Source organism: Python bivittatus, unplaced genomic scaffold, assembly GCF_059951505.1.
Source record: "Python bivittatus isolate LINGU-HERP-01145 unplaced genomic scaffold, Pbiv_v1 ctg000700_np1212, whole genome shotgun sequence".
In the NCBI taxonomy this organism is placed as follows: Eukaryota; Metazoa; Chordata; class Lepidosauria; order Squamata; family Pythonidae; genus Python; species Python bivittatus.
Window position 1 is genome coordinate 101,972,611 of NW_028277098.1, and position 21,159 is coordinate 101,993,769.

The 21,159-nt window shown below is 45.4% G+C and overlaps 1 protein-coding gene across 1 annotated transcript; it reads right to left on the bottom strand.

Annotated features, from left to right (window-relative positions):
* Window positions 1-17,451: 17,451 nt before the first annotated feature.
* Window positions 17,452-18,132, bottom strand: TMEM74B (transmembrane protein 74B). The gene has a single exon (XM_007441596.1). It carries the CDS (start codon window positions 18,130-18,132, stop codon window positions 17,452-17,454), a length of 681 nt encoding a protein of 226 aa, XP_007441658.1.
* Between the last annotated feature and the right edge of the window lie 3,027 nt (window positions 18,133-21,159).

A 21,159-nucleotide genomic window follows, 5' to 3' on the forward strand; every position in this document is an offset into this window, starting at 1 on the left:
TCCCCCAGAGTGTTACTTTTGCTCCTTCGCTGGACTTAAGTCCGGTGAAGCACAGCTGTGTGCTCCGAGAACAGCTGGCGTGGCCTTGAAAGAGTAGAGTTTTCAAAAGCTGAGAGCAAAGGATCCCAATTTAACTGACCTAATTGATCAAATCTGGATACACAGCTGGGAGTCTGGTTGCTAATACATGACATTCTAGATCAGTATTTTTCAATACTTGGCAATTTTAAGATACGTGGACTTCAATTCCCAGAATTCCCCAGCTAGCCATACTGGCTGGGGAATTCTGGGAATTGAAGTCCACACATCTTAAAGTTGCCAAGGTTGAGAAACACTGATCTGGATGCATAATAATTTTGAATGTTTGAATTCGGTTCCCTTTCCTCTGCTTCTGCCTTCCGAGCTGATTCCCCCCCACCCCGACAAGACTTTATCCATCTCTGTTCTAGTGGTTCAAACGGAGTAAATTCAATATCCAGGCACAGGCTTAGAAAAAGGAAACAAAATTACAAACAGAAAAAAAATAAATAACAGGAGCACAAAATCATTATGCACTTAATTGAGGATGTGGGTTAATCATTTAGTTTATTCCTCCACTTGGTGCCATCCAAACTTTTGTCCCCAAATTGGCAAATTGGTTGATTTGGGAGGAGTTTTAGCAAGTTCCTCCCCTCCCTTTCGGGAAGATTCTACAGGGTCAAAAAAGTCAAAAGGGCAGCTGCAGTTTCACAATCAGAGCACCACCCCTGTTTTATGTGCAACACACCAAAATGGGTGGTGTTTTAATCACCCAAGTGCAATCACCATCTTGACCGAGGACACCCTTGCATTCAGCCATACCCATTTCCAGAAACCATATCAGAAAGTGAATGAAAGGTGAACTGCTCCTGTCTGTGCTCCTGCGCTCTGAAGATGCCGGTCACAGGTGCTGGCGAAACGTTAGGAAACAAGACTTCAAGACCACGGCCACACAGCCCGGAAGACCCACACCAGCCATCGTATGCTGGCCGTGAAAGCCTTCGACAATACAAAGGTGTTAAACCTAGACTGTTTAGTTCATTGCAAATTTGGGTATTTTGTTGGCTTTACAGAATCCATAACCAGAATTTCTACTCATCTGGGGGTGGAAGGTAGGTCATGGCAGATCCTTCCATTGCTTTCCTCTCTCGCTTGGGCCGCTGTCTAAGAACTAAGCGCGTGTTGGAGCACCTGATTTGTCACAAATGGATCCCCGTGAGGAGCTCAGATTCTTCAAATAGTTGCAGGCGTTTGCCAAGAGAGCAGAAAAGGCTATTGAATTTACTCTCTATGAATTAATTCTGTGCTTTAAATATGGAAGGAATGAAATCTCTTAAGCATTCTGAAGTTTAAAATCTTTCCCCCGCGTTCAGGACAGAATCTCCCAACATTGCCAAATTTTGTGAGAAATAGAATGCCAAAATCTATACAAGTATTTAATCCAAAATCGAACCACTTTTTTCAAAACATGAGGCTCTCTGACGCCCATGAACAGTATAAAATAAAAGACCTTCAGAAAACTGCACAACCTGTTCTTATCTGTTGTTCTCATGGGGGCCCATTGGTCTCAGGGAATAGAGACAGCTCAAGAAGCCTTGAGAGGTTTATAAAATCAATTAGCCATATTCTGAAACTGCAGCAGGGTGTCAAGGCCCTAACTATGGGTTGCTTTCGTAAACTGAACAATGTGGAACCACAGTCTTTGTTTCCTTTCTTTCTCTTTCTGCATTATAGCAATAACTGGGAATAGGAGCACAAAAGTTTTTGTTTTCTGGGCTAAAAGCCCATGCTTAGCTTTTGTAAGGGGCAAGTTCCAGGGCACATTAAGACTTGAAAGAGGGCCCTTGTCACTGCAGTGAGGTTTCTTGGCCTTGGCCTGGGCTCCTACTGTTCTCTCTACCTGTGTCACAACCCAGATTCAGGACTCAGATTCAGATTCTGAAGAATCTGCTCTAGCTGAACCTGTGGAATGTCAGCCTCAGGAGACACCAAGCCAAGAATCTCATGAGGCTGATCCAACACAGGTACCACCTGGACAGCTGGAGCAGTCAGATGGGGAAGATGACACCAGACTTCCCAGACCCCAGACCAGGCAAGTAGAATGAAGAGCAGAGCAACATCAGTCTATGAGGCTTCTTGCCAAGTTAATTAGTGATAGCTAGCTGCAGCCTGATTTAGGACCCATGCTCCCTTTGCTGGAAACAACAGCTGATCTCCAGCTCTTGGGTGATGTTCTTGTGAATCCTGCTTGTGCTTGAAACCTTGAACCTCTGATCTCTGGACTGGCTGACAACCCTGACCTGGCACTCGGAACCCCGGATTGGAGTTGGACTCTGCTGCATCCTCCTATTAAAAAGGGACTCTTCCAGCCAGCTTGTTTGTTTCCAATAGAGGCGAATATGTGTAACTCAGGGTTGAACTATGGAGTCTTGTTTACACTCTCTGCTTGTTTTTCTTCAGTTTTGAAATAAATTTCTATTTTCATAGCAACCATGTTTGAGTGTATGTGATTGAAATCTGAAGCAGGACAGCCTTCTCAATCATGGCACGTATCCTCTGGAATGATCGCCCCCCGCCCCCCCCCGGAGAGTCTAGCCTGGCCCCATTAGTCTTTTGGAAGGCTTGGAAGACCCAGATGCTGGGGCCAGGATGTTGATGAGCTCATCCTGTGAGATGTAGGATATGTTGGTGCACCCCAGTGGTGTGTTTAGTTGTGATTTGGAGTCATTTTCATAGGGTTGCTCATATTTTGTTTGATTGCTGTTCACCACCCTGAGTCACATTTGTGTAAGTTGGGCAGTCATATAAATCCAATAAGTAAATAAAAGCCAGTCATCTTCTAAAGGAACATCAAATATCTCTTCCATTAGACTCAAACTGTTTGGAGCTCAAATGCTCTCCATGTTGTTTTCAGGGTCTCCAAGGAAAGGACCAAAGTCTCATTAAGATTTAAGATTTAAGTTTGACTCAACTTGAGTACTTTTAACTCACTCAACTTTTCTTGAGAACCTGTAATGGTACGTGGGAATGACCTTGGGAGACTGGGCAAAGAGTTACTGCCTAGGGAATGGTCAGATAAGAGGAAGCGTAGCCCACAGCTGCATAGTGGGTGGAGCAAGAGGCTCAGGAGAGACCTTTTCTAAATTATCGAGCTAAATTAAATTAAACCCTAAATCTGGGCAAACAGAACACAACACCTAGGTTCATATAACCTATACCCAAACAAAGCATACAATGAACTAAAGTGAGGACCTGATTCACACAACATACCAAGGATGTCTGCAGGAGGGTCAGAAAAGTCAACAGGGTGGTCACAACTATGTGATTGAAACCCTGACCCTTTTTACGTGCATGTAAAAAGGGGTGGGGCTTTAATTGCATGGTTGTGGCTGCCATGTTGACTTTTTTGACTCTCCTCCAGACAGCCCTGCAACCTGTTCAGACACAGGCTGGGCTCCCACCACACGTCGAATCACCATCTTCTTCTAACGCAACGTAGCGTGTTGCAGCTACAGCCTTTCCATTTCAAAGCCTATTCCAACAACCCTGGTTCTTCTGCGTATAATCCTTGGGGCCTCCTTTAGGGATAATATGGTAAAACATGGCTGGCTGGGGAATTCTGGGAGTTAAAGCCCACATATCTTAAAGTTGCCAAGGCTGAGAAACGCTGCATTAAAGTCTCCAGATAAACAGCTTTCCGTTCCTAATGCGGAGCCCAGCCTCACTCTTTGTCAATAAAAGGAGCTTCCTGCACTCCGTCCTCTCTAATAGCCGAATCTTTTCAAAAAGGCTTTTAATCTTAGAGTGAAAGCAATGATGTCTGCTCCTTGGGGGATAGCCTGCACACTTGCCAAAGATGGTGCACAGGAGGTGCTGGGTGGAGGCCAAAGATGGGTGAGACCTGAAGCATCTCAGGAAGTTCCTCCAAGGCTGATCGCCTTTTGCAATCTGGCGCTCTCCAGACTGGCTCTGCTTGGAAGTCTGGACCAGGAGGGGTCATCGTGGCTTGTCTGAAAGGGATCAGATTAAGGTAAGGTGACCTAGCATTCTTGGACTACTTTGTACGACCCCAGCTGGAAGGTCAATGTCTTTAGTAGGGAGCTGGCCCATTCCTACGTTGGTTCAAGGTCAAGGTAGAGCAAAACAAGGAAGTATTTTAGTCACCCTCTGGGGAAGGCAGGCAGTGTATAAATTTAATAATGGTAAATAAAAATAAAAGTACAAGAGCACAATCCATACCTATTCCTCCTATGGGATGCTCTCAGTCCACCAGCCTTCCCTAGCTTTGCAGAAGGCCTGTATTTAAGACAGGGAGGCAAACAGAACACACACACTCCCCTCTCTCAAGCCGGATTCCTACCCATATCTAGAAATTACGCCAGCCCTGGAATCAAATCCCAAAGACTGCACAGCATGATGGGCCAGGAGGCCTTGCTGCTGACAGTGACTCCCGCCCTTGTTACGTCCATTCAGATTACTGCAACGCACTCTACACGGGGCTGACCTTGAAGTGTCCTCGGAAGCTGCAGCTGGTCCAGAAGGCCATGGGGCGGGCGCAGTTTTGGGTGCTCCATGATATGCCCACGTGGCACCTCTGGCCCATGAGCTGCACTGGCTCCCCGTAGGCTTCTGGGTGTGATTCCAGGTGCTGGTTGTTGTGGGCATGGGATTATATCTGGTGCTACCCCTTTGTTCCCCCCAAAAATAACGACTGCAGTTTTTCTTGTAAAGAAAAGCAGAAATAACGTTTACTCACATGAAGTGCTTTTCTTTCTTTTCAGAACAGCAGTTACAGTAGCAAGAAATAAACAAACAGCAAATTTAAAGTATTAACTGGTTGATAAGACTAGGCCATACGTTAGGCCATACTTTATCTCTGAGCTGAAGAGCTCAGACATGTGCTTCTTCTTCGTGGCATGGTGCAGGAGGAAGAGGGACGTGGCCTCACAGAGTCACCGCCTCCTTCCACGTGTCCATCTAGGAACACAGGATCTGTGAGGTTTGACTGCATTTTTCCCACAGTTAAAACTTAGACGCCCTGCGGGGCATAGCGTAGGGCTGTGTGGGGGACCGTCTGTCTGTCCTGTTCCAAGGTAGCAGCTGCAGCTGCCAAGCAGCAGAAGACCAGAGAGCAGACGAATTGCAAAAGGAAGACCCAGCAAGTAAGGTACCGTTGGTCGTCCAGAAGCAAAAGAGTAGTCTAGTTACAGTGCCCAAAGTCACGAAGCCAAATCAGGTAGTCAGCCAGTCCAGAAGTCAGAAATTGGGGATCTACCCGAGACACGAGCTCAGTTTTCAAAAGGTGGTTTCCCAGCCGAAAGGGAAGGTAAAGCAAGCTGTCTGAATGTCTCCGCTGCAAGGGGCTGCAGGGATTCAGGCCTCCCCCTTCTCCTGGTGAGGAGTCCCCTGGACTGGCACTGCTCTGCTCGCCTCTGCGTGCATCTGGATCTGGGCCTTGGGGGTCGGGCCTCGCCATCTGACGGCTCCAGCTGATCAGGAGAGGCCCGTGGCCAATCCGCCTCAGATGGATCGTGGCTTCGTGATTCCTGAGGCCGACATTCCACAGGCTCAGCTGGAGCAACGTTCTCAGAGTCAGAGTCAGACTCTGGATCGTGGCTCATGACGCCGTCTCCCGTGGTCTCTGCTCATCTCTCCAAAGCTGGCGGGCAGGGGGTGTCCCGAGTCCCGTCTGTTCATCAGCACCGTCTTGCTGGACCTCAGAGTCATGCCCTCTCAGTGGCAGTGCCCGCCCTGTGGGACAGCATCTTCCTGGAGATCGGGGTGGTCCCAACCCTCTTAGCCCATCGCAAGGCCCGGGTGCTTCTTTCCCCGGGCATTTGGGTCAGGTGGCTAGATGAACGTGGCTGTTGTCGATATGCCTTTTTTTCCTGTTAGTGGGGTTATCATTTATCCTTGGACCTGGGATTATACGGGGTGGGTTTCTGTGTTTTTAAGCCTTCTACCCCGTCCAGAGTCCCCTGTGTGAGATGGGCGGCCGTATCGATCATATAACTAAATCGAAATAAATAAATAAATGGTGGTGAGGACGATGGTGATGCATATCTAGGATTTTCTGGAGTGCTCGTATTTCTGCCCAGTTTTGAAACCAAAAAAGCATGCAAATAAATCGTAAAGAAGTGAAATGCTATTCTTTCATCACAGCAGCATTCGGCAGACTTTTCTGGGTGGACCCGGAAGAACATAATTCGAATATTCCCATCTTCTTTGCTAAGACCGTTCAGTGCAGATATTGTGGCTCTGTCCCTCCTTGGATGTGTTTTAGGGTTATTTACCATCTCCTGGGAAGAACTCAAAAAAAAAAAAAGGGCTCAAAAGCACGTGCTCGGGTTTTGCTGGCGTCTCTTTTGTTCTTTTTTTTAATAATAGCGTTATTAGTTTTTTAAAAGAACAATAAAAACTAACCGAAACTAATATTAAGAAAGAAAAAAAGAAAAAAAGAAAGAATTGGGAAAAAGAGAAAACAGTGAAAAGCAAACGTGCAGAAAGGGAAAAGAAAGAGCAAAATAATTTTAAAAAATTGACTTCCGACTCTCCCCACAACAGATATAAGTAACAATAGACATCAAACTCTTGCTCTACATTTACTACATAATATCCATTATTTCTGTTGACCCACATCATCAGACCCATACAACATAATTTCATTTTTCTATATCCCACAAAAAGTCCCCCCAAAAATTTCCAATTGGCACTAAAATTACACAGTGTCTTATCTGTCAGTTTCGCCATCTCAGCCAGCTCCATCCACCTCACAGACCGTTGTTCTGCTGTAGATAATATCTTATCTTTCCACCTCTATGCATTTAAAAACCTTGCTGCTCTTATCCTATATAAAAAATAAAATTATAAATAACATCATATCCTTTTTTGGTTCTTGTTGAAATGTGTGATCCTAGTATATATCTGGTGAGGACTTCAGCCACAGTTTTTGGACTTTAAAAAAATAAGGGGTTTCCCCAGTAGGGAATTGCCTCAAATGTTTTACTTGCTTTAGAATTTAAAATATGTGTTAACGTGTCTTTTTTAACTTCATTCCATGTCTTAACATAGTTATTTTGAAATAACATACAATTCTGTTTTTGAAAAAAATGAACTCATGATCTATGGTTTTGATGATTAGATAGGAGAGTCGTGATGTGATTTTAGAGAAAGAGGTAAATTTGCAATTGTACTTAGAACAGCTGTAAAGAAGATCGGAAGCCACTTCTATGTATCGTTTTTCTTTTATTTCTTTTACTTTTTTCCCCTTCCTGCGCTTTTAGCTTTCTTTCTGATTCCTTTTTCTTTTCTTTTTCTTACTTTAAATTACCATATTTTTCCAACTATAAGACGATACTTTTTTCTAAAATCCTTACCCTAAAAACTGAAGGGCGTCTTATTCAAGGAAGTCAGCCGAGGAGAGAACCGCACGGTGGCAAAACTGCCCATACTTTGTCCCTGCAGACAGGCTTCCTCCTGTTGCTAGCCTCCAATCACGAGTGAAATAGCTTGTCTCCCAAACGGACTTCCTCCAATCACAAGCCTGATGTAACTGACGTCAGCTGATGCTGAACAAACCAATTAGAGGAAGGCTGATTGCAGAGACAAGCTATCCGCAGTTTCACTCGTGCTTGAATATAATCAGTTATGAAAAAGAGCCTGGAAATAGAGCTGCAGAGACGGTTTGGACCTCCTCCCACTGAGTGTATCAGGTAAATGTTAACTAATTACTAAATAAAAGTGTGTTCTGCACTATCTAAAATATTGATTTCTTAATTTTGGGTTGGAAAAGTGGGGGTCGTCTTGTACATGGGGGCGTCTTATTGACGGAAAAATATAGTAGTTTGTATCAGTTTTTATCTTCCCTTTTAAAACTTTTAATAAAATTATATGTAAAAATAGAATGTAAAATATGTGTGTCTTTAAAAACAGGATTGTTGTTACGGATATTTTATCTATTTTGTAAGCAACTGTGCAAAAGTCAGCTCTACTCTAAAATGCTAAAGGTAACTATGGTACCTCCAAATGTTATCGCTTCATCCCACTACATCAGGTAAGCAGGCCTGAATCTGTTGAGGGTTAGGGCTAGGGCTAGGGTTAGGAAATCAGAAATTTTTTTTAGGAAATCAGAAATTTTTTATTGGTATAAAAGCCATTCTACACCAACCCCCAGCGCTCTAAGCTCAGCGACCGGGGGCCAGACCCGTTAAAACACAAAGCAAATCACACAGGGCTAGGGCTACGGTTAGGAAATGACACAATTTTTAGGAAATGACACACTTTTTTGTTAAAATTCCCTTCTACATAGTCCACCAGCACGCCCCTAAAAGTGGGCGGCTAGGCTCATAAAATGAAACAATAAACAAAATACGTTCAAACCCTTGAAACCCACCAATTCCAAAGTGGATAAACAATACCGCAGCACTCTGCCCCCTGCGTCCGGGAAGCCCCATTGTCCAGCACCAATGTCCCCAAAACCAGTCCATGTCTCTATGTGATCGGGGCAAGTGTCGACATCCTCTCCTGCCACAACCAGAGCCGCCACCAACGTTCCTCCGGCATCCGCCCCCACTCTGTCTTGCGAATCCATGCTGCCCGGTCCATGATCTTCTTGGCCCACCGGTCAGGCCAGTCCTTCAGGAGTGCTCCACAGCTGCATTCCACGTGCAAATGCCTGTGCCGAAGCTGGCACAGCATGTGGAGGGTGATGTAGATGAGGTGGAGTGTGGACCAGAGCAACTCCGGGAGCCGCCTCCATGCAGTCACCCATCCCGCCGCCCAGCCTTCAAATGATGCGGGGGCCGCGTCGCCAACGCCTCCACCGATGCATCCTCCCTCACCACTGTCATTGCCGTCGTCACCTTCGTCTTCACCTCCTCCTGTGTCTCCGCTGCCACCTCCACCGTTGTCCAACACCCGTCAAGATGCTTCCTCTGTGGCTCCGCCGCACCTGGCCGCACTTGCAGAAGAAGAGGAAGGGGAGGGGGAGGGGGAAAGGGAGCAGGAGAAGGGAGAAAAGGCTTCGGGCACCTCCAGCCCCAAAACTATGCGCCACCAGGGCTGCACGGCTAACTCTGGCCGCCTGAACCATTTCGCCATCGCCACCCAGAGGGCCCTTGCCTCCGGGAAGCCCACTATAAAGTAACGGACATCATCTTCCGGTGTGGCGGCGCTCCTCCAGGCTGCTTCCCGCTCCTCATGCCCACGGCTGTGCCGACAGCTCCCGTGGGACCTGGTGGTAGAACCCCCAGCGGACCTCCCAATAGAGATAGGGGAGCCACCGGTCCATGAAGGGCTCCAGTGGGCCCGCCATCCACGCCAGATATCCAGGCAGATGACTGGCGGCCGCACGCCTGCGTTGCACCTCCCTCCATGGCCCTGCAATGGCATGCTCCGTCGCCTCCTCGGCCACCTCCCACCGCATTGTGCCTACCGGGAGGTGGAGCAGGCCAGCGGGGACGGGAAGGGGTCACCTCCCTTCCGGGATCCCCGCTGGCCCAACCCCCCTCCCGGTAGGAAGGGAAGAAGACGAGAGCCCCCCAGCAGGAAGTGGAGGATGGCCCACATCTCCCCGGTCCAAATGCCTACCTCACCCAGCACTTTCGTGGGTGCGGCGAGCAGCAACCCGAAGCAGCTCAGCCACGTGGCCACGTCCTGCAAAGGAACGAGGTGGGATCGGAAAAAGACGGTCACTGTCATCACATCCCCCTCCACCACCGAGGAGACTCGGAAATCCCGAAAGAGCTCCGGACAGAGCCGCCCCTCCACAAAGCAGCTGCAGACGATCTGCATGAAGACGGCGAACGAAGGGAACCAAACGTCCACCTCCCGAGAGTCCAGGAGGTGGATCACTGCTGACAGCTGCTTCATGTCAAAGCCTAGGCTGGACTACAGTATCGTCTGTATGATGTGGCACTGCGGCTGAAAGCCCCCGTCTCCCCCCCACTCCCCTGCCCCAGGAAAGCCTTCGCCAGTCGTCCTGTACAGTTCTGGGTCGACCCACGCCGAGTGAAGGATCTCCGCAAGGTCTCACAAGCCCCAGGAGGCAGGTCCCCCCCGCCGCTCTTCATCCAGGCTGGTGCTCGCTGCCCTCTAGCCACAGACCCATAGGAGGGGCCCCTCGACGTGGAAGGTTGTGCGGGAGAAGGGGAGTCCCCCGCCCCTGGATCAACCGGCGGTCCCGGGCAGGGGCCCTCCACCTCCACTGATGACTGTCCTTCCCGGGGAGAAACACCTCCCTTCCCCTGGCGTGACCCCCAAGGGAGAAACCAGGATCGGAGCGCTCGACTCCCCTGGCAGGGCCCCTACGGTTAGGGCTAGGGCTAGGGCTAGGGCTAGGGTTAGACAAAACCATTGAGTGCACGACAATCTAGTGTGCACACTTGCACAACTGTCCATGAAACAGCATGCGCATCGATGTGCCAAATGTCTGTGCACAATATCCTTGACAAATGTTCACTTTAGAATATCTGTGTGGCAACTTTGAAAAAGACGGGGCTCATTAAAACACATATTCGCCTCTATTGAGACAGGGCTAAGATATCAGATGAAACAGCATGCACGCAGATACGCACCAGTAATTTAAGTATGTATTAGTTGCTTATCTGTCCTTGTCTACTTTTGCACTGACAAAAGGCTAATTTCTGAAACAGCTCAGATCTTATAGCAGAAGAACCCTATTTGAACGTGCAATATGTTTTGAGATTCTTGCTTTGATCTCTATCTTACACTTTTGAATCAAAAGGGTCGAAAAAATATTATAGGTTCATGGAAAAGATGGACATCCTGGCAATGGAAACAAAAATGTAGGCATAGAAATGGAACGGAAACATTATTCTGAATTTGTTTCAGATACGTTGTTTTAAAAAAACGGTTACTTTAAAATAAAATGCCCAGTTTAAAACATTTACACTTTGTTTTTAAAATTCAAAACAGAGCCTGTTAACTATTCAGTTGGGATGTTAAGAAATTTATAGTGGAACAATACATTTAATTGGGGTTTACACTGGGGTTTAAATCAGATTAAACAGGTAATAAATCAGGGTTTCTATGATAATATATGCTGAATATATATTGAGGGAGGCTGAATGGGAAGAAGATGAGCCCAGCTTTAAAACTGGAAGAAGAAACTTCAGTAACGTGCACTATGCCATTGACGTGACTCTGATAGCTGAAAATGCAAATAATCTGCAGATTTCAGTAATGAAAGTCAAGGAGCACAGTGAAAAAATGGGACTAAAATTAGCTATAACGAAGACCAAACTAATGATAACAGGTAGAACAACCAGCCTTAGAAATGACATTGAAGATTCTGAAGTGGTAAAGGAACTAGCAGTCAAGAAAAACACCACAACTAGCACCTGGTGGAGTAGCCATGCAGGCTTTGGAAAGATATTCTACTGCCGGGATGTATCTACAAAGATTAGAATAGTGCCAGCCGTGGTCTTCCCCGTGACTCTTTATGGAAATGAAAGTCGGACTTTGAAGAAGCCGGAGAGGAAGAGTATTGAGGCTTTGGAACTTTGGTGTTGGAGAAGACTCCTGAGAATACCATGGACAGCCAAGAAAACAAGTCAATGGATCATCAAAAAAGTCAACCCAGGGTTCTCACTCATGGCACAACTGACCAGGCTCAAATGATCCTACTTTGGACACATTATGCAAAGACTCAGCCTTCTGGAGAAGGCTCTCATGCTGGGAAAGGTGGAAGGAAAGAGAAGAAGAGGACGACCAACAGCAAGGGGGATGGATTCAGTTACAGCAACAATGGGTGCACCGTTGAAAGGCCTGAAGGACCAGGTTGGGGACACATCATCCTAGAGAAGTCCTACATGATTACTAAGAGTCAACATTGACTTGATGGCATTGATTGTATCAATCAATCAATCATAAGGAAAGAAAAAGAAACTAACACAATATAAACCCTCATATTTGTAAACAAGTAGAAGGCAGAAGACTGTTTAAATATATTTTCCCCAAGCAATCCTCACAGTTTAGAGCTGGATCTATGAATACAACAGCAAGAGATAGGTAATGGTAGGTCCTGAGAAGGTACTGAATGTAGCACTTCAGACTGCAGGTGGAAGGTAACATTTCTGGGTGTTTTGAAGTGTTAACTAGCACTGGTGAAGCACTGATGGTGGAAGGCTGTCCTCCTTTGGCTCAGATGCAGCCCAAAGTCAAGGTGACAATGAGGGAAGGCCACCCTGATGACGCTCCCTAAGCTACTTGCCAGTTAACATCAACTCTTGGACTATATTTATTTCTATTTATTCAGGACTATTTTATATTGTATTTTAACTGATTTTAGCTTCTCTGTAAACCGCCCAGAGTCGTTTTTTAACGAGATGGATGGTGACAAATTTGATAAACAAACAAATAAATAAATAAATAGATGTAAAGGTCTTGTTTTTTAATGCCAAGTTTATCACTGGCAAAGCATCTGCTATTAGGGATTTCATCCTGAATGAAACGTCAGACGTGGCTCATATTGCAGAGATCTGGCTGAGAGCAAAGGGGAGAGTTAATCCAACCTAATGCCATCTGCCAGATTACTGTACTCGGATGCAGCCCACTGGGGCTGGTGGATGGGGAAGTGTGGTTGTTCTCTGTAGGAATTCCATTTCATTGACCAGAAGTTTCATCTGACCTTCTGCCAATGTTGAGGGTCTGCTACTGTGTGTGTTGGGGTTCTCCTCTTAAACTAGGTTGTTGTGGCAATGGACTACCCTAGATTTCCTCTTGAGAAGTTCAGTATCTGCTTTGAGACTGCCTGTCTGGAGGGATCAGAATTTTGCTTGTAATTCCATTGTTATGGACAGGTCACTCTGGACAGTTTTAAACCAGAGAGGGACCCATGGCTGCTATCTAATGGTCCAACCTAAAGGCCGGTGAATCCAGATCATTTCTTAATGTGTGCAAGTAGAGGAATTTGTGGGCAAATGGATTTGAATGTGGGGTGGGGCCCTTCTCAAGACCCATTTGCAAACTTATTCCAGGGCAATGGATATAGCTAAGAGGTCTCACTTCTCTGCTTCCATTGAGTCTGCCCAGAATAGGCCAGTGACGCTCTTCCATACTGTGCGACTTCTTTGCACCAAGATGTTGGATGAAGGTAGCTGGAACAGTTGGTAGTTCACTGTGACCAGTTCTCATTGGTTACTTATTCATAGGTTGGGTGTCTATCCTGCCTTTTCTCCGGGAGCTCAAGGTGGCATATATAGGGCTTCCTCCTTCCTTTCTATCCCCACAACAACTCTGTGAGGTCAGGGATGCTGAGAGAGGGAGAACAACTGGCCCAAAGTCCCCCAGGGAGCTCTGTGGCTAAGGGTGGGCTTGCTCCTATTCTTAGTCCAACACCTTCATCACTACACCATGTTGGCTTATTGTTCTTGCAAACAAGGTCATCTGCAAAATCTTCAGTGCCAGTGTTGAGGAAGGTCATTGGAAGGTAACCATGGAAATGACTTGTCACATTCCTATGATTTTTTTTTCACCTTGCAGGTATGGAGGATGTGGACAGAATGGGTGGAAAGATTAAAGCCACTTCCTTCTTCAAGCCTGGTTATTATCAGCCAGGTCAGGACTGGCGCCATAATTATGGGAGGTGATTAATGTATCTTAGAATAAGAGATGTATAACTCTCTGCTTAACTCTGCTTAAGCCCTTATTGAAAAAGCCCTTCATGGACCTGAAATATCTTTCTAATTATTGACCAGTCTTTAATCTTCCATTCCTGAGTAAAGCAACTGAGAAAACAGTAGCCTCCTAGCCCCAGATGTCCCTGGATGAAATAAGCTGTTTGGACCTATTTCATTTGGGGTTCCCCAAGGATATGGTACTGAGCCTGTTCTGGTCCTCTTGGTAGATGGCCTACACTGGCAACTAATGGGGGGGGAGTAGATTCCACTTGCTTTCCTGGATCTGTCAGCAGCCTTCAATACCAGGAATGATGAGATCCTTCTGAGCATCTGGCAGAATTGGGCCTTGGTGAAACTGTTTTGCAGGGGCCCTTCCTGTCAGGAAGTATCCCAAACGTGGGCTCTGGAGGACTCCTGCTTGATGCCCAGATCTCTGACCTAGAGTGTCTCTCAGGTCTCTCTCTTGTCCCCTGTGCTGTTTAACCACTACATGAAACCTCTAAGGCAGTGTTGTCCAAACTTGGCCACTTTAAGATGAGTGGACTTCAATTCCCAGAATTCCCCAGCCAGCATGGCTGGCTGGGGAATTCTGGGAGTTGAAGTCCACTCATCTTAAAGTGGCCAAGTTTGAACAACACTGCTCTAAGGGAAATCTTTTGGATCTTGGGAGTGGAAGGTCATCAGTATGTTGAGGTCACCCAGCTCTATTGCACCTTGCAGTCTGATTCCAAGGAACCCATTAGCATCCATGAATTTATTATCTCTCTTCCAGCCCTTCCTCAGGTTTAAGTGACCAACTGAAATTTAATCCTGACCAGACAGAGGTGCTGTTGGTAAGAAGAAGGAACAGCTTTGTAATTTTTGGCCTTCAGCTCTCACTAATTTGCAGATGATATCTATGGCGAGGAGGGCATTTGGACAGCTACAGATAGGTGGACCAACTGAGACTCTTCCAAAGCTGGTTAGAGTTAGCAACAATTATCCATGCCACGCATATATCATGTTCTCTACTGTTGCAACATGTTTTATGTGACACTGCCTTTGAAAAGTGTCCAGAAATTGATCAATTGGTGCAAAATGCAGTGCCCAAGCTTCTGAGTGGTGCAATGTACAGGGATCATATGACGCCTGAAAGATCTCCACGAATGCACTTATTGGGCACAATTTAAAGTGCTAGTGTCCACGTCTCTAAACCCCTAACGCATTGTGACCTGACTCTCTGTCTCTTCCACTCTGAACTCTTGATGGTCTCACCTTTTCCAGAATCTTGACTAGGTGGGTCCACAGGTGAGGGGTGAAAAAGGTCAAGATGGCAGCCACAATCATGTGGTGGGTATCCCACCCTTTTCCACATCTGTCAAACTTGTTTCTATCTTGACTTTTTTCACCTACCCCTTGCGAACACCCTGAGCTTGACCATCTGTTGCAAGGTTCCTCAACCTTGGCAACTTTAAGACGTGTGGACTTCAATTCCCAGAATTCCTCAGCCAGTTGAAGTCCACACGTCTTAAAAGTTGCCAAGCTTGAGGAACCCTGATCTAGTGTGTGGCTCCCAATTGATGGGATACATTCCCAAGAAGACATCGTGTTCTCCACTTCCCAGTATTTAGGAAAACAGCGAACAGCCATCTCTTTCATCAGCTTTTCATTAATAGCTGAATTGATATTTTATTGTAACGAGACTGGTTTTAAGTTTGTCTTGATTTTAATTGCCTCATTTGTATCCTCGTGCTTTTTCATTTGTAATTTTAACTGCAACAAGCCACTTTGGGCACCAGAGAGAGAGAAAGGAAGCATATATATTTCATAAATATTCACAAATAAATAAATAAGCCCCAGAAGGGTAGGCCATGTGAAGCATCGTTCAGCAAAATCACCAGAGAATCTTCTGGAATTTTAAAGCAACATTTATTTTTACAAGGGAACTTTAATTTAGCGGGCTTCGGTGCAACAGACTAGAAGGGAACACTCAACATTCTTGTTGGAGTGACACAATTTTGTGTGATGATGCAATGATGCAAATGAGCCAAAAGATTAAAATGATGCAATTTGCATCAGTTCCATAACGGTGTCCCCACAGACAATACGCTGTCCAATTTAATGGACACTCGGGAATAACAGACACTACCCTCCCACAATTGGTCTGTTAAACTGAGGTTTCATTTCACTAGAGATTTCAAGGCCAATTAAACAGACTGTGATCCATCAACACTGTAACAAGAAATGGCTTGTCTTTAAGGTGTCACAGTTTTGGATGGGAACATAGATCCTTATGAGCATTTTCTTTTAGACAGGCACAGTAAAAAGAAAATAAAACCTTTCCCAAATGCGAACTGTCCCTTTCAACAGTAAGAAATGGTATAATTCATGTTATCTGTTCATTGCACAATTAGATCCACCTCTATGCTGGATTAAGACTGGGTTCATATGTTGCACAAAGCCTTCGTTTGTTTAACCATGGCTTATTGAATAAACCAACATTTTCTGAATTTGCCCAACATGCTAAACTATGGTTTACAAACAACAAAATCAGAATCCAAAGAACACACCAAATCAAACTCTGTGATTTAGCCTAGTGTGTGACACCAGCCAAATTCTTGCTCAAAGAGGTTTTTTTTTCCTTATGCTTTATTTTTAAAATGACACTTTCTTCTTTTTGTAATTATAAATGGAGGAATTTCTGGGGACGGGTGGGGTATCTGGAGCCTTAATATTAAAAGAAATTGGCAAGGCAACTGCACTGCATTTAATTTTCACTCACTCTTTGAAATCTGGAATCTCAAATGATCCATATTTTCTGGAGTGTGACCGCCTACGTTTAAATTAATAATTCATTAATAAATTAATGAAGGTCACCTTTCACTTAGCCACATCTGAATGATTTCCATTTTTAAACTTCCTGCTGACAAATTTCCCACTACGGTGGTCCCACGCTGGCTATCATTAATGTTTCATGGTTTGCACCCAAGTAGCAATTTTATCCGCACATTGCAGGGAGTTATTCCAACTTCAAAATCAGGAGACCAGGCAAAGGAGTGTCTGTCACCAAAGACGCAGTCAAGTTGTGGAAATGAGGTTTTTGCTGGTGTGGGTTTTGTGTGCTTATGAGTTGATCTGTGAGTTCCGTTTCAAGGCTCTGCTTCCACAAACACGGAATGCCCCTTGTGCAAATGTTGCTGAGCTGTACAAGCTCGGTCACACGTGCGTGGGTCCTGATCTGTGGCTGGGAGAGGCAGCGGCCGATGTACAAGGCGACACAGAGGTTGCTATTGCTAAGAGATTGCAGCAAGAAAAAGGAGAGTAGCCTAGCTCAAATGCCAACTTTAACTGTACTTGATGGAAGGTCACAGCAAACCTCCAGGAAGGGATTTGGGGCCTATCTCTTCAATGTAGGCGTTGTGGTTGTAGAACAGTCGAACAGCTACAAGGAAAAATGGTACGTGAGTTCTCTCTGTAACACAGAAAAGTTGGTGGGGGGACTCGAAAAGTTTCCTTGAGTCTCACTGCTTCGGAAAGAAGTCCCTATTCCCCATGAAGTAAAAAATAAATATTTGGTTCCCCAAAGTGCTGCCCTCGTGGGCTTTTTTAAAGTGTGAGTGTTAGGCATAATTAGTGGGTGCCTGAGAATGGATTGAAACAGCTTCTGTGCACGTCTTTCTTTGAGGAGATGAAATCCCCCATTTTTGAGCTACACAACAATCCTTCAATAGGAAAAGCTGCCTTGCATTACTGTCCTTCCAGTTAATTCTTCAGAAGGAAGGGCTGTAACGGATCCCTCCTATCTGGAGAGGTATCAGCAGCTCTGCATGACATTTGTCACCTCGGTCATCTGAATGACCTCATTCTCCACCAAAGTTTGTCCCCTTTCTCCATCAAGCTGCCTCATTCTCAGGTTTATGGATCCGTAAGTCTTTCGGGGGGCTCTGGAAGCTGGGAATGTCCTCCTCCTATAGAGCTCCCCTTTATACATGGACACCATCAAGAGCACAGAGAGGAGCATACCCCCCAAAGTTAACATGACCAAGCCAGCAATGATGCACTTGTCCAAATGGGAGCTCAGGTGGGCATAGTACAGCTCCAGTCTCTCCATCTCCCGGGCAGACACTGTATCTGGGTCCACCCGGGCCTCGCGTGGAATGCTGTAAGCAACAATCACGAGCAAAATCCCACTTACCAAGAACACCAGGGCCAAAATGAAGCCATAGTCCACAGAGTTCCCAGTTGGGTCTGACAATGGGGCATCCTCTGACCTTGGGGAAAGGTCACCTGCGGGAGGTGCTGGGTGTTCCCTGGGGCTGCCTGGTCCTTTCTGGAAAGAGGTTTCCTCCTCCTCTTCCTCCGTCTGGTAAGAGGCATTCTCAACTCCTGCCCCAGGAGCTGTCTGTGGTACAGAAGGCCTTCCTCGTCTTGCTCTCTGGCTGAACGCAGGCTGATTCTCTAAGACTGTCAGTTCCAAGGGAATTGTGGACGCCATTGGAATGATGTCCCCTTGGTCATCCCCCTCAGTGCTTCACCTGCTGGTATATAAAAACAGACAAGCATCAAACTGATGGGAACTTGCACCTTAGTGTACATCTGTCACATGTTTGTCCTATTCTACCAGCTCTGTCAAGTCTTCCTAGATATGGAGACAGAAGTCATCCCTGAAAGAATGCAGCATTCAAACATCTGGAAATAAATTCTATCGTAGATTTATAGAGCTAGAAGGACCTTATGTGTTATCAGAGTCAATCAGTGTAATAGGTTACTGCATGGAGGTGTTTCTTCCCCTTCACTGGAAGTTTTCAAACAGAAACTTGGGGATTCATTGTAGTGAATCCTGCAATGTGCAGGGGATTGGACTTGACAACCTCTTGGGTCTCTTCCAACTCTATGATTCCATAGAGTTTAGAACCTTGTCCAGTAGAGATGTCAGACTAGAAGCTCCTTCGTTTTCTGCATTCTCCTTCTTCCCCTCTTTGATGCTGGGGATGACACTTGGTCTCCTCCAATCTTCTGTGATCTCTGCAGTCCTCTAGGAGTTCTCAGAAATGACCAAGAATGGTTCTATCATCACTGCTAGGGCCTTCAGTACTCTGTCCTGTAATCCATCAGGCCCTGGAGACTTGAATTCATTTAAATTAACTAGCTTCTCTCTTATCTTCTCCTTGCCTATCCTAAGCTGCAGTTCTCTCTTTCCCCAAGGGAATAATGATGACCAGTTAAGGCTCCATTTTCCTTCTGAGAGAAGACAGATGAACAAAGTTAAGGAGTTCTGCCTTCTCCTCAGCACCTACTACTGCTTTGCTACTTTCACCTTGCAATGGATCTACACTCTTTTTTACTTTCCTTTATTTCTAACATACCTAAAGACCTTTTGTTATTATTGTTGTTATTTTTGCTATCTCTCACAAGTCTCAGCTCCTTTCAAGTTTTAGCATTTCTGGCAGAGTTCCTACAGTTTCTGGAGATGCTCTTGTATTCTTCTTTGATTACATTCTTCTCCTTCCCTTTCCTATTCAATGTCCCTTTTTTTCTTCAGTACTTGGGAGAGCTCTACATGTATCCACACTAACCTCTTAAGATTTTTCCCATTTTTCCTTCTTGCGGGGATTGTTTGCAATTGTGACTTCACTATCTCATTGTGCAGAAGTTCCCATCCTTCTTGGGCACTTTTCCCCTTCAGGATTTCAAGCCATTGAATCTGACCTACCTTCCCTCAGAGTTCATCATAATCCATTTTTCTGAAGTTCAGTAGGGCAGGTCTGACTCTTCTCAGTTCCTCTGCCCCTGAATATCACAGATTCAAGGAAACATAATCACTTCTTTTCAAGGTGCCAGTCAGCTTCACTTCTTCAATCAGTCCCTCTCAGTTAGTGAGGATTAGGTCCAGGATAGCAGAGTCTTTTGTTCTTTCTTCCATGTTTTCACAAATGAAGTTGTCAACAAGAAAGGACAAAAACTTGTTGGACCTCTCATTCTTGATACAGCTAAATTCCCAACTGATGTCAGGACAATTGAAATCCCACATTTTGTTCATCCCTCTCATTATCATTTGTCTTCGCCACACTGTGTCCAAATTCCTTCATTGCTTGTAGGACCTGCTTTCATACCCTGGGCCATTTGTCTTGCTTTTGGAGACTCAGCTCTGCCACGTATCCAACCTTCTTAAAGAGGGCCCAGACTGAACATGGAGCTCCAGATAATGTCAACCCATTTCAACATGAGCCAGAACAATTTTGATTTTTCCTAACTTGGAAACTATGGTCCTATTAATGAGAGAGGCTCAGGTGTGCAACCAATGGATCAACATTCAGACTAGGAAGGTAAACAGGGTCAAACCAGGTTAGCACTCAAATGGGAGACCACCAGACATTTTCAGGCTGCAGGCTAGACTGGAAAGTAAAAAAAAAAAAAAAAAAAAAACCAGAAAGAAGCCATATTGCTACCAAGAAAACTACGTGGATGTGTTCAGGTCATCAGAAGCTGAGCTAGTCTCAACTGGGGCCTTACTTCCAGTTGAGTCTAGCAATATCTGACCAGCCATGGCTGAACCTTGGAAAAGCTAAGCAGGGTTGGGCCTATTTAGATGGGAGGCAACAAGGAGTCCTAGGCCGAAAGTTGGAAAAAAAATCTCCAAAGAATATTTTTAACCCTTCTACTTGCCCCCCTTTTCCCCCCTTAATTTTCTGGCGCCTTCCTTTGCTCTCTCACGCCGGTACAACCTTGGCATTCCTGCAGCCTAGATAAAGCGAAGCTATCTGCACTAACCATTATATACCTTCTTGGCATCCCCCTCCCCCAATGCAATTATGGCAGAACTGAGCAAGCTAGCAGTTACAATTAATCAAGGCACTTAATTGCGAGGTTCTGACATTCTCCTCCTCCAGGAAAGATGGATAAGCAACACGAGGAATCAAATCTGTAATAAGAACAAAAGGGAAACGAGAAAAAGATATATTGTCACATCCTGACACATTATAAATAAATAAATAAAAACACAGTTACTTCACTTTATCTGGAAACTTTCTATAAAACTTTGCACAAGTTTAGGAGCTTTTAAATGCTGTTCATCCACCCACTCATGAAATGATTTAGGAAAATGTTTCCATTGCACTAAGAATTGTAGTTTTCCTTTTCGTCTATGGGACTCTAAAATTTCTTGGGCTTCGAAATGCTGCTCTCCCTCAATAACAATGGTGTGCTGGCGCTGAGGGAGATAGACGCCATCTAGTGGATTCTTTAAAGGGTTTTAATAGATTACGATGAAACACAGGGTGGGTTTTTCTGTAAGTCTTAGGCAAAGTCAGTCTGAATGACACAGGTCCAATCACTTTCTCTGTAGGGAAAGGTCCAATAGATTCAGGTCCCAGTTTTTTACAAGGTTGAGTTGTTTTTAGATGCTTTGTAGAGAGCCACACTTTATCCCCCACTTTCCAGGGTTTTTCTGGCGATCGCTTACGGTCAGCATACTTTTTATATTCTTTTTGCGCCTCCTGCAGCGCCACCTTAATGATTGGCC

Coding starts and splice junctions, on each gene's coding strand:
- TMEM74B (XM_007441596.1), bottom strand. CDS start 18,132: ATGGCGTCCACAATTCCCTTGGAACTGACAGTCTTAGAGAATCAGCCT.